Here is a 13,673-nt window from a genome sequence, read left to right as displayed (position 1 = left end):
CAATATGAGCCATATCACAGGCCAAGAAAGTTTAACTATGGTACAGTTTAACAAATATTTAACAACGGAAAACCTTCATTTTTCTAATAAGGTTTCGTTTTATTAAAAATGAAACATTTCCATGATTCTACACATGGAATTTATCAGAGAGCCGCTTCTCCATAGCAGACAGGGCAGGGAAAGTCTGTACAGCAATTTACCTATGCCACAGGAAGCAAGTGCGAGATTGATGCAGAGCTCCAGGCTCACTGCCAACCACATCACTTCTGGTCTTGACATCTGCAGTTGCTTCATCCTGTCTGTGGAATGCGGAAGCACCACCATGACCAAAGAGATCTGAACTTCAGGTGCCAAAACTGATGCCCAGATGAGAGAACTTAGGGCTTCCAGAATTAGTAGTGATCATCTATTTCTTGGATAGGCAGAGATACTACGAAACATAAAGAAATCCCACCCACAGCTACTTGAACTGCATGACTTTCAAGGACCACATTTCTAAGTTTGGGAGAAAAATGTTTTGTATGCAACTGACTTAAATGTGAAATGCCTAAGTGGCCTGGGCTCTCTACTCTAGAGATTCCCCACCACCGCAATGTGCTCCTGACCCTGTGAAGGTTCTGCTCCCACTGTGTGACAGGGACATCAGACAGGGAGAGGTGAATGCCAGCGGCCACCGCCACCCAGCCAGTGTGAGTGTCTGAGACTGCCCTGTACCCAGCGACAAAACCCACTCGGCTGTGCAGAGGGCTCCAAAGGCTGAGCTTTAATTGTATGCCAGGCTTGCATCTGACCCTGGCTCTGAGCAGTAAGGACAGCCCCCAGCACCAAGTGTGGCCCATACCTCTCCCAACCTTCTCTATCAATATATTTCTCCCAAGACTTGTTCACTGCATTTCCTCAAGCTGACCTATATCACACATTTCTAAGAGGCCAGGTACGAGCAGGTGAGAGCTCCACCCTGCCAGCACTCACCTCTTCCTCAGTTGTCCTTTCAGTCAGCAGGAAACTTCAGTGACTTGTTCTTCCCCTGGCCATAGCTGCCCTGCAGTCCACCCCCACCAACTCCATTCCTCTCTGGAGAGCAGTGGTCACTCTGATTTCATTCCTGCCTCGTGTAAGTACTGGTGATGCTGATACTGGAAGGAGACCAAGACTCTACCAAGTGAAACCTCCTGTCGAGGGATGTGCTGCCCGAGCATGCTCATGCTCACAGAGGCACTAGAAAGAGACAGAACACGACTGTGCCTTCACTATCACGGCAAACATTAAGTTCTGCAGTGATGCAACAGATCCCAGTTATACCATGAGGATGACCATGAAGACTGCTTGGTCTATTTTTTCTTTTTCTTTTTGGGTCACACCCGGAAATGCACAGGGGTTACTCCTGGCTCATGCACTAGGAATTACTCCCTGCAGTGCTCGGAGGACCATATGGGACACTGGGAATCGAACCTGGGTTGGCCGTGTGCAAAGGAAATGCCCTACCCCTTGTGCTATTGCTCCAGCCCTCGGTCACATGTTTGCAAAGAGATCCAGCTGCCCATCACCAAGCCCTGTAATATACTGTGGCACCACTAAATAGGGCAGCACTATTTATCAGAGAATTTTCTCAAGGGCCTCTTCTTAAGCCATAAAGTGGAGAACAGAATAATGGAACTTTACTCTGAAGAGGCCAACTTCTTGCATGTTCAACACTAGAAAGCATTAAGTTAAAACAGCTGCTTACCAAGATTCTCACAGCTGTCTGAGCTCCACATCAAGAAAAACTATCACCAAGATATGCCACTCACATTCCACAGGAGTTTTATTTCAATAATTTGACGTAATATAACCAGAAGGCTCAATTTCAATTTACCACTTTTTTTTGGCTTTTCTGGGTCACACCTGGCGATGCACTCAGGAATTACTCCTGGAGGTAGCTCAGGGGGCCATATGGGATGCTGGGAATCAAAGTCAGGTCAGCCACGTGCAAGGCAAATGCACTACCCGTTGTGCTATCACTCCAACCCCAATTTACCACTCTTTTCTAGGAAAGTTCTTCAATATTTTTTAGAAGACACCGCTAAAAATTTAACCCCTTTCCCTCCTAAATACAGAAAGAAAACCATTAAAAATGGAGGAAAAACAGGTAATACCATTATCTCTCAATAGGAACTTTCCCCCCGAGTAGCAAAAAGTCAGACCTCAAGGACTCCCAAGTCCCAAAGAGAATCTTTTCCATCTCTGCTAGAACTGGAATCAAAATCTTCAGATGAGACTGTTTCCTGAAGAAATGCAAACCCACTGAGTTACTCAAAGTTCAAGGTAAGTGGCCCCTTCAAGGATCACAAGGCCGATGCCCTCACACGAATTAGAGTAAAAGAGTGCAGGAGGGCACAGAGGTTCAGAGACTGGTCTATGTTTGGGAAATCTACATTCTGCTAAAATCGTAACAAACAACAAACAAACACCGTCCTCCCGTTGTTCATTGATTTGCTCGAGCAGGCCCAGTTAATGTCTCCATTTTTGTTTTTTTGAGACCTGTTGCTACTGTGTTTGGCATATTGAATATATGCGGGTGAGATACTCTTGGTAGCTTGCCGGGCTCTCTGAGAGGGGCAGAGGAATCAAACCCGGCTCAGCCGGGCTGGCTGCATGCAAGGCAAACTCCCTACCATTGTGCTATCACTCCAGCCCCAGCTAAAAATGGTAAGCTAAAATGGTAAGGGGTTCAATTTTAAATGCTCTTTTCCTCAGCTTTGGGTTAAAATAACGACAGTAATACACTGATACGGTTTCTGATGATGGCTCAGACACATGTAATGGTGGACTGACTTTGATCTTTATTCAAGGGTGTTTAAATAAAGCTCTTACTCAGTAGGCCACACAATGTCAGAAAAATAACATTCCAAATGTTTAAGGAAGCCTGCTTTTCTTATATGTGTCTGAACTGGGAAAATTTCTCAAATACGTCACTTTTAGGAAATGATATTCAAAAATAGAAATTCTTATACATTAGTTTCTCTGTTAAACGAGTCTTTTTCAGATTCTTCGCTTAACATCAATATTTTTAAAATCTTCAACTTGAAATCCAGTTTGTAACACTCTGATTCTTTCTGAATCTTCAAAACTTCAAAGTGCTAAGAAATGTATCATCTTCGGCTTCTTCTTAAAGAACTACTGTTCATAAAGGGGTCATCATCATCATCATCCTGAAATGACATAAGAGGTTATAATTTAAGCTCTTATTTCCATACTTCACAAGAGAAACTCTTGTGGGAAAAATAATACTATTTAATTTTCTCCTTTCACATGAGGTAGATTTTCGATTTTATCTTTGAAAATAACATAAGTAGTTATCAATTCATTTTTCCCTTTTCCTTCCACTGTGATGTTAATTTCACTGTTAAAATAAGTCCAAATAAATCCTTAGCAAGCATTAAAAATAAATTCTTGATATCTATGCATGTATATACTTACAGTAAATGTATATATGCCATATACATTCCCTCAATTATTAACCTTAGTAAAGCAAGTAAAGTGAAGGTAACCCAGAAACAAAACAACCTGTCAAGTCATTCTGTCTGGCTTTTAAGCAGTTTGGGGTTTTGGGGGAGGGGGAGGGGATTTCTTTGTACCAATGGAAACTCAGCAGGTGCTGCTTGTAGGCTTGGCATTAACTATGGTTGAAATTTCTTCAAGAAGTAACTTTGGATATAGCGCACTGATATAGCGCCTTATAATTTGCATGTATAAGGCCCCAAGTTCGATTTCTAGCACTGCCCCACTCCCTCCCAAAAGTGTCTTCCCAAAGTTAGTTCTCATGAGACTATATTTATAAGGAATTGTCAGCAGCAGGATTATCAATTTCTATAAACAGTGAAAATCAAAGATTTAGCTGTATAGCTCATTACCTCGTCAGACTCAAAGGTTACCCCTTTAGCTGTCAGGCTCTGAGAATTGCGCTTGCCGGAGGTGGAGGAACTGGACCACCTGAGGAAAAACAAGGAAAGACCAGAGCAAATGAACCGGAGGACAAGAAGAACATGACTTTTTTTTTTTTTAATTTTATTAGTGATACACCATGAGGTACAGTTGTAGACTTATAAATTTTTGTGCTTGGGTTTCAGTTATACAATGATCGAGTACCCATCCCTCCACAGGTGCCCATTCTCCACCACCACTGATCCCAGTAATCCTCCCACCCCCCATCCCCACCATCCCACCTTGCCTCTGTGGCAGGGCATTCCCTTTGTTCTCTCTCTTCTGTTGGGTGCTTTGGTTTGCAAAAGAGTCATTGAATGGCAATCATGTTCGGTCTATAGTCTACTTTCAGCATGTATCATCCTGGGCGGATCCTCCCAACACCCTTTATTTGGTGCTCCCTTCTCTATCTGAGCTGCCTTTTCCCCTACCATGTGCGGCTGGCTTCCAAGCCATGGAGTAAACCTCCTGGTACTTATTTCGGCTATTCTTGGGTGTTAGTCTCCTATTTTGTTACTTATGTTCCCCAGATGAATGCAATCTTTCTATGTCTGTCCCTTTCTTTCTGACTCATTTCGCTTAGCATGTACTTTCCATGTTGTACCACTTGTATGTAAATTTCAGATTCTTATTCCTTATGAAACTTGGCTTCTGGAATGGTACTCATGCCCTTTCATCTTCAATAAAAATTCCTCAAAACTCCAGAGCTCATCTTCAAGAGGTATAAAAATGAAGAAACTTGTAAAGGGAAAAAAGCCCCAGAGCCCTCCTGTTCACTCTGTGGGGTGCAAACAATGGCTCTGTGACTGACCTCTTGTGGATGACTCAGGGAGAGGTGAGGGAGGAGGTGGGGGAGTCTATTAAGTGCCAGCAACTGCATTTTCTCTATTTCTGTTCAGATATTAGTTGGAATAGTAAAGCTGTAAGACACATCTGTTTTCCAGTAAGCCAATAGCAGCAGGATTAGAAACCGAGGAAACATGTTAAGCTGACCACATGCTGTGCTCAGCATACACAGGAGCCCCCCATACCAGCCTCTGGTCAGGCCTCGAGGCCCACTGGATCCCCACATCTGGCCTGAGTTGCTGGACCCTCTCACTGCTGCCCGAGACTCTCACTGCAGGGGCTCTTGCTGCCAGCACAGCTAGAGTCTGGAACGCCATTTCCAGGAAAGAGAAGACTTCCCTTGCCGGCAGGGCAGCAGTGAGCGACAACTGGAAATCAGATCTTTTTAAAAGATCACAGTCAGGAATATCAGTGCTTCCATTACTTGCCAATTTTCCTATTACTCTTATTAAACTGCACTTTTAGAGCTGCACATACCAGGTACTGTACTTAGTCCTTAACAAAGAATAACTCAGCTGCTGCATCTCTTACCTCACAAATATCTTCACTTTGCAAATGGGAACAGAGACCCAGAGAGGTTTAAAACCCAACCAAACAAGTCCAACAGGAGAGTATAGAAACCACACAAACTTTGCCATCATTACACTATTTGTCAAAATAGCCCATGGGCAAGACTGTGGTACATGGTAGAATGTGTGCTTATCATGCACGAGGCTCTGGGCTTCATCCTGCCACTGAAATAGAAAACCCTACACCTCACACCATGTCACCGCTATCAGAAACATTCTGCTAAGGTTGCTTCCAGATTTCTTATAAAAAATGTCAGTCCCTAACAGGCTGGGGAGACAGTGTAGAGGTTAGGGTACATGTATGTGCCCAGGCCGGGCCGATTCCCACAGGACACCACAGGGCCTCCAAGCACCATGGGGATATCCCTGAAGGACCTCAAGAGCTACTGGGTGTCAAAAGGAGAGAGAGAACAAAAGGGAATGCCCTGCCACAGAGCACAGAGGCAGGGTAGGATGGGGGGATGGGGGGCAGGAGGGATACTGGGATCAGTGGTGGAGGGCAATGGGCACTGGTGGAGGGATGGATACTCGATCATTGTATAACTGAAACCCAAGCACAAAAATTTGTAAGTCTACAACTGTACCTCACGGTGTTTCACTAAGTAAAGTAAAGTAAAGGCCCTCCCGTTGATCATCGATTTGCTCGAGCGGGCCCAGTAACGTCTCCATTGGAGACTTTGTTGTTACTGTATTTGGCATATCGAATACGTCACGGGGAGCCTGCCAGGCTCTGCCGTGTGGGCGAGATACTCTCGGTTTCACTAATAAAAATTTAAATAAATAAATAAATAAATAAATAAATAAAAAGAACTACTAGGTGTTCCCACTGGCCAAAATAGGGATATCCTCAGGTCTGAGGACTGACCCACAAATCTAGTTAGTTCGTGGAGAATGCCCAAGGGCACCTGAGCACCCCTGGAGGCCCCCAAAAGATGACTCTCTAAATTGCCTACCGTAACTTACTGACTATACAGTGTCTCAGGGTCCTCAATGTTTTGATACGAAGCAAAAGCAGGGGCTAAAGAGACAGTGCAGGGTTAAGGAGCTGTCCCTACATCCCACCAACACTGGTGCAAATCTGCAGTACAATATATGGTCCCTCCTGTGTAGTCAGAGCAGCCTCTGGGCACAGACTTGGCACAACCTGTCCCCTCTCCACCCCAAAAGAGAAGTGACAGGAGAGAACGCTGGGGTAGCGTCCAACGTGAACTTGGAAGTGATGTTCATTGAGTGACTATGTTTAGTCCCTCATTTCCATGGAGAGTGGAAGAGTGACAACAACATCCACCTCTGTAAACACCTCACAAGGTCACTCACATCTACAGGCTCAGAACAGATCAGAACAGAGCCAGACACAGAGCAAGGGCTAAGTAACTGAGTCACTATTATTACCTCGTGAGTAAGAAGCCAAAGATATTTATTCTCTCAAGGCAGACACTCAGAGTGGAAACAAGAGACTTTCTTTCCTCCCTTATCTAAATGTCAAACACACAAAACCAGCATTTTCCTGAGTTCTGACAAGGAAAATACACGGGCTCCAACCTAGCTGAACATCTGCTTTCCTCTCCAGCACTGCTGATGCCTGAGAAGCATCCAGAAGGCTCGACGTGATGTGGTGTGTGCTTTCATCTCTAAGAACTACCAGCAAGTCCTTAGAAAAGACTCTCTTAGACTGAAGCAGCCCGAGAAAGTGAGTAAGCGCCTCACATCCAGTGGGCCCACTTCTCCACCTGCACAGGCAGTGCTGGTTCTGGCAACCCTGTGTGCTCCTTTTGGCTCCTTTGCCCGAGAGCTGGGACAGGGATCCACCATTCTTCTCTTTCCTCTTCAAGGCGATGGAAAGTTCAAGGTCATCTGAGCTGTCACTGAGGGTTAAATGTATGCATCATTCTGAACCACCCAGATCTACTGCCTCTGACCCCCCTTGGGGACAAATCCCAGGCTTTCAAACTTCCTGGAGCAAAACCTCTGGAGCAAAACCCTAGTTATCTGCTGCCTCCTTGCACGAGATGCAGCCTCTCCTCTCATGGCCTCTTCCGTGCCGGCATTGTCTCTGCCAGGAAATCAAGCACGAGTCCACAGCTTCCCTCATTCCCAACTCATCATGTTTGCTTGGTGATTGTGCCACCGGACTCCTCAGGCCTGACACTACTCAAGAGTCAGAGTCCAGGGGCCGGAGCGATAGCACAGCAGGTAGGGCGTTTGCCTTGCATACGGCCGACTTGGGTTCAATCCCCGGCGTCCCATATGGTCCCCCAAGCACCACCAGGAGTAATTCCTGAGTGCAGAGCCAGGAATAACCCCTGAGCATCGCTGGATGTGACCCAAAAAGAAAAAAAAAAAAAGAGTCAGAGTCCAAACTGGACTCTGCTAGGTGGCATACCTGCCTCTCTTGTTTTACCTCAACCCTTCCTTCCTCACCAGCCTTGGGCCCGGCCCCTAACTGCAGAGAGCTGCTTTCTTCAAGAGCCAGGCATGTGCCTGTCTCTTGGTTTTGTGCAATTTCAGATAAAACACCATTTCATTTGCGCATGCCTCTTGTCCCATTTGCCCTGATGGGTTGCTGGCTCCCTGGAATCAACATACCCTGACATGTGCATTCCTGGAAGAATTGGAAAATGCCTTCCTCTATCTGCGACAGCTCCTGGTACCACATTTGACTGAACAGGTAAGAGGCCAACAAGTCTGACTGATCAATCTTTCCACAGCCTCACATATACATAAAGCAACAGGTTCCCAGTGGGTCAAATATGACATCCAAGAAGCAAAACTTTATCCTAGAACACTTGATTAAAAAAAAAAAACCACAAAAGAACAACTTAGCTATTACAATAGATTTTATCCCTTCCAAATTCAATCCTGGCTAATAAAACTGTTTTTTAGTTTTTAGTTTTTCTCTTTTTAAAAATTCAATTTTCTCAAATCAAATTTTGGGTTTTGGGTCATAACCTGCTGTACTGAGGGGTTACTTCTGGCAGGCTCAGGGATCAAATCCAGATCAGATGTGAAAGAGCAAGCACCTTACTGGGTGTACCATCACTCCAGCCCCTCAAATAAAATCCAACTTTTATTCTCAGATAAGAACAGGGCCGGAGCGATAGCACAGTGGGTAGGGCGTTTGCCTTCCACGCGGCCAACCCGGTTCGATCCCTGGCATCCCATATGGTCCCCTAAGCACCGCCGGGACTAATTCCTGAGTGCAGAGCCAGGAGTGACCCCTGAGCACCGCTGGGTGTGACCCAAAAAGGAAAAAAAAAACAGACAGGTGAGCTGTGTTTCTGTGATACTGCTCTGGATGGGGAGGGGTCAAAGGCTGGGGTGCGTACCTGGGTCTGTTTCGCGGCAGTGCATAGCCCCCCAGGCACCACCATGAATGGCCTCCAAGTGCTACCACACGTCAGCCAAAAATAAAGAGAAAAATTGAGTTCTCTTTCCCACTATCTACTGATTCAGACAATGCATTCCAGTCTTTAAAATCTCAGGTAAATGAAAGTCCTTTGGTGAGGCTGTTTCTTTTATGCTAGTCTCTCTCCTCGCTCCTTTCTGAGGGCTTATTCACTACCACTCAGTCTGTTTCAGATTTCATATATAATGATGTACTGACTGAATCATCCTGTAATGGACAGGAATGTGTTCATCTCCCTTTCCCAGTACAATCTATGCTGCAGGAAAGCAGTAATCACGTCAGACCATTTATTATGTTCCCCATCAGTCCTGACAGAATGTTCACTAAAATAAGTGCAAAAAAAATTGATTAGTTTCTGAATTAGAGATCTGTACTGTCTAAGCTTTGGTTAAGCAAAATGCTAACAAAAAAAGACAATGGTAATTAAGTCAAATCAAGTCCTTTGTGGAATGGGAAAGATTAATAACTAATAGGCAAAGAAGCACCTAAGTACCACGAAGAGAGAGGGGGAAAGGTGAGTGCTGAGTGCTCGGCTCAGACTCGAGAACTTAGTGTAACAAATACAGCAATCATCTGAGTCCAAAATCATCTAATGGCGAGAACACAGAACTCTATCAAGAAAAGCAGTAGCAGTAAGGTAAAAAGGTAAAGGTAAAGGCCCTCCCGTTGGTCGTCGATTTGCTCGAGCGGGCCCAGTAACGTCTCCATTGGAGACTTTGTTGTTACTGTGTCTGGCATATCGAATACTCTCGGTAGCTTGCCGGGCTCTCCGAGAGGGGCGGAGGAATCGAACTCGGGTTGGCCATGTTGGCCGCGTGTAAGGCGAACGCCCTACCCGCTATGCTATCGCTCCAGAAAGTAAAGGCCCTCCCGTTGTTCATCGATTTGCTTGAGCGGGCCCAGTAACGTCTCCATTGGAGATTTTGTTGTTACTGTGTTTGGCATATCGAATACATCGCGGGTGGCTTGCCAGGCTCTGCCATGTGGGCGAGATACTCTCGGTAGCTTGCCGGGCTCTCCGAGAGGGGCGGAGGAATCAAACTCGGGTCTGCCATGTTGGCTGTTTGCAAGATAAACGCCCTACCGCTGTGCTATCGCTCCAGCCCGAGCTTACTATAATCTCTGCATGACCACAGCATCTGTCACTGACAAATCAGTCCAACAGTGTAGCCCGAGGTACAAATTACTTTCCTCAAATGCGGAAACGTCCAGGAAGAATTTGGCATGAGTTTCCTTCCTCTCCCTCCAGAAATTGATTATTGAAGAAGTCATTGTGCCTACCTTTGATCTGTTTTTGAAGTGGCAGGAAAAAGAGCCTCATCCTCTGACTCGTCCTCCTCAATGACCTGTGGGGGTACAAACAGTGAGCTGGGTCATCTGGGGTGTCAGAGACAGAGCACCTGAGTCTAAATGCTGGGTTCCGTTCTATTCCTACCGGAAGGCCTGAACAGCAGTAGACAGCGGCCCACTCTGCTCTGTGCCCGCTCAGCCTGTCTCTCAGACCCAAGACTGTCCCACGATCGCATAAGGAGTCAGGCCAAGGTGCCCCACCTCCTTTTTTGTTTTTTGGGTCACACCTGGCAATACTCAGGGGTTACTCCTGGCTCTGTACTCAAGAATTACTCCTGGCGGTGCTCAGGGAACCATATGAGATGCTGAGAATCGAACCCGGATTGGCTGTGTACAAGGAGACGCCCTACCCACTGTGCTATCACTCCAGCCCCTATTTTTTTGTTTTTTGTTTCTGGGTCATACCTGGTGGTGCTCAGGGATCACTCCTGGTGGTGCTCAGGGTAAAGCCCTAATGGTACAAGTACAAGTACAAGGCTAGAGCCTTACCCCTCTCCTGACCCCTCCACCTCCGATTTTAAAAGTGGTATAAGACTGTGTGGGTTATTAGATAGTTATCTATTACATTTATCCTCTTCAGTGTCACTGCTGGTTTTAAGTTAAAAAAAAAAAGTTATGACTTTTTGATTCTACCATCCAAACCTATCTATTGCTCTACATTTTATCTCTATCAAATCATGAACCAAGAGCAAAAACAGCGCCAAGACCTCTTCTTCCGGTTCAGTGAACTTGAAATCATTAAATGAAGTTGTCTAAGCAGCTGTCAATCCTGTTAGTGTTTCTGCATTTTGTGAAACTACTAGGAGACTGTCTCATATACCATAAACGAAATCAAATACATATACAATCTCCCAAATCAACCACTGAGTGATCATAATGGAAAAATGGGAAGTAAAAAGCTCTGACATGATTTGTTTTTTTTTTTTAACTCAAGTTCTTGTCTTGTAAGGGAAAACCCCAAAGCACCCAATGACAATCGTGCTTTCAGATGATCTTGAAGAAGTAGCAAGAACAGTTGACCAGCAATGGGACTAGCATGAAAGTCAGCACTGGCATATTCATGCTTAGTGGGGAAAACAAGAGTAAAGTGCAAGATTAAAATCTAGACAGAGGGGGCTAAAGAGATAGGGCAGCAGTTAAGTTGCCTGCCTTGCACGCAACTGACCCAGGCTTGATCCTTGGCACCCCAGATGCTTTACAAGCAGTCAGGAGTCATCCCTGAATACTGAGCCAGGAGTCATGTGTGCATTTCTAATCAAAAGATCCTCCCTGCCTTTTTAAGGAGACACACTAACATTCCAGGTGCCCTCAATCTAGAAATTCAGTTAAGGTCTCTCCAGTTTAATGTTCCATTCCTTTTTTTCCTCTTATTTACTATGCACACAAAAAATGGACAATTCATAATGCAGGGATCATAACTTATTAAAACAACAAAAAGCCCTTTTTCTTACCTCTGAGTAATTCTTAGAGGCAACATTTCGGGAAGGTTGCTGTCGTGTAGACTTAAAGGCTATAGCAAAAGAGATGAAATACCTGTTAGTCTTAACTATCTTAAGAGAAACTGCACATTTTTTTTAAAATTCTTTGATTTTTGGGTCCTGGTCGGGGCCCCAACCAGGGCTCCGGCAGCCGAAGACCTCCAGGACCAGCCACCACCATGCTGAGACCACTCTCTGCACACATGAAGGTACTGGCAGAGGGACAAATCCACGCGGGTTCCGGGGCCGAGATCTCCAAGCCTACTCGGATTGGAGTCGAGCATCCTCCACCCAGATCCTCCAAATTCCAGTAGGCGGGGGTCACACCCACCACCTGGCCCCCTGGCGCCGTGTAATCCCATCAACGGCCAAGACTCAGAGACTATAAAATCCTGCTCCCAGAACCGCGCGGCTGCAAATGCGGCCGCGCGACATCTTATCAGAACATCTTTTTTATGACATCTTATTATCTCATTCCTACTTTGGACAAACTTGCAGGCTATCGAATGTAGCCTGCCCACAGGGCAGAGTCTGGCAAACTCCCCGTGGCGTACCAAATATGCCAAATAACAATGATGGGTCTCATTCTCCTAAAGAGCCTTGAATATAATCTCAGGGCTAGGATGAAAGAGACATTACTGGGGCCTGCTCGAGGCAATCGACGAATAACAGGATGATGAAATGAAAAATGAAATGAATTTTTGGGTCACAGCTGGTGATGCTCAGGGTTTACTCCTGGCAGTGCTTGAAAGACCATGTGGGATGCTGGGGATTGAACCTGGGTGTTGGTGGCGAGAAAGGCAAGCAATCTACCCTCTGCATTAGCACTCCAGTCCCCCAAAAACTGCACATTTAGCTGACAATTGTATGCCCTATTTATTAAAACAATGATTGATTATAAAACCCCAATTCTTTTAGCTAAAAAATATAAAATTATTCCCAAGTAAAATAATGTCTTAATGCCAGTCTTAGAAATAAAGCTATAATAAATATACCTAAACTAAAAATATTTTATAGAAAATAGCTAAAGATAAAATCTAATCGACTTACTGAACTCCAATCCTACTAACTTTCTGTGGATGGCTTATGTGACCTTCCCTGTAACTGTAAGGAATTTGGTTCTGGAGAAGCTTTCTTATCCTTGACTTAATTAGCAGTATTTAGCACCTAAAAAGTTCAGAGGGAATTCTGGAAAACAACCTATCTTTTTATTCCCTGATAAACTTTCCTCTGAGTCCTTCCTTCATGGGTTTTATAAACTGGGTTAGAAAAGAGGTTACCTCTTTTCCCACCTTTACCTAGAGAACAAAAACTTGCATAAATTTCAAGAAACTAACTTTAGACTTACTTTCTCTTAGGACTTTCCAGTTTCCTAAAGAATGTCACCCTCAAGATAATTCCAAATCAAACAATAGAGAAAGCGGGGTTAGAGGAGGAGCTGAAACGATAACTGATCAAGGAACCCACAAAATTCAAAATACTCGAACCATAAAATGTGGCAATCTTTCTTCCATGTCTGAATTCATAATCTGCATATTTTTCCTATTCCGTGTTCTATCTCCCTTGTGTTGTATCCCTGAGGGACAAAGGCAAAGCGGCATTCACATACGTCCTACTCAACTACTGGCCTATATCCCAACCTGGGTTTGATCCCCAACATCCCATACAGTCCCTGAGCAATGCCAAGAGAAATTACTGAGTGCAGAGCCCCAGGAGTAAGACCTGAGCACTGCCGCGTGCAACCCCCAAACAAAAACAAAATCACAACAAAAGAACCCCCCAAAACCACCTACCAGAATCTCCCACACTGTGTTTTTTCTTTAGCTGAACTATTTTTTGATAATTCCATTTGCCATTTTGTTGTAACAAGAAATGTAAAGTAAATTATCCCTGTGCCTGCTAAGTCCCTCCCTGTGTTTTTCTCTACTTGGGTAAATTGTTCAGTTCAGTTTTCTCATCTATAAAATGAGATAATATACAAAACTGTTCTCAAATTTTCAGTGCCATTCTACTGGATAATAAGTTAAATCTGCCTGAACTTACCATTACCCACAATGGTCC

General features: G+C 44.8%; 1 protein-coding gene across 2 annotated transcripts in view; it reads right to left on the bottom strand.

Annotated features, from left to right (window-relative positions):
• Nucleotides 1–2,802: 2,802 nt before the first annotated feature.
• The window catches only part of MRE11 (MRE11 homolog, double strand break repair nuclease), a 36,943-nt gene continuing 26,072 nt past the window's right edge, over nucleotides 2,803–13,673 (bottom strand). For both annotated transcript variants that reach the window (XM_056115223.1, XM_056115224.1), the window contains exons 16-19: nucleotides 11,586–11,644; nucleotides 10,066–10,130; nucleotides 3,894–3,972; nucleotides 2,803–3,191 (exon numbers count right to left, since the gene is read on the bottom strand). In XM_056115223.1, coding sequence (XP_055971198.1) covers nucleotides 3,132–3,191; nucleotides 3,894–3,972; nucleotides 10,066–10,130; nucleotides 11,586–11,644 — 263 coding nt within the window. In that variant the 3' untranslated portion in view covers nucleotides 2,803–3,131. The remainder of the gene's footprint in view (nucleotides 3,192–3,893; nucleotides 3,973–10,065; nucleotides 10,131–11,585; nucleotides 11,645–13,673) is intronic.

This window comes from Sorex fumeus, unplaced genomic scaffold (assembly GCF_029834395.1).
Source record: "Sorex fumeus unplaced genomic scaffold, SorFum_2.1 ptg000028l, whole genome shotgun sequence".
Classification (NCBI taxonomy): domain Eukaryota; kingdom Metazoa; phylum Chordata; class Mammalia; order Eulipotyphla; family Soricidae; genus Sorex; species Sorex fumeus.
This window is presented reverse-complemented; position numbering and strand designations above follow the sequence as displayed.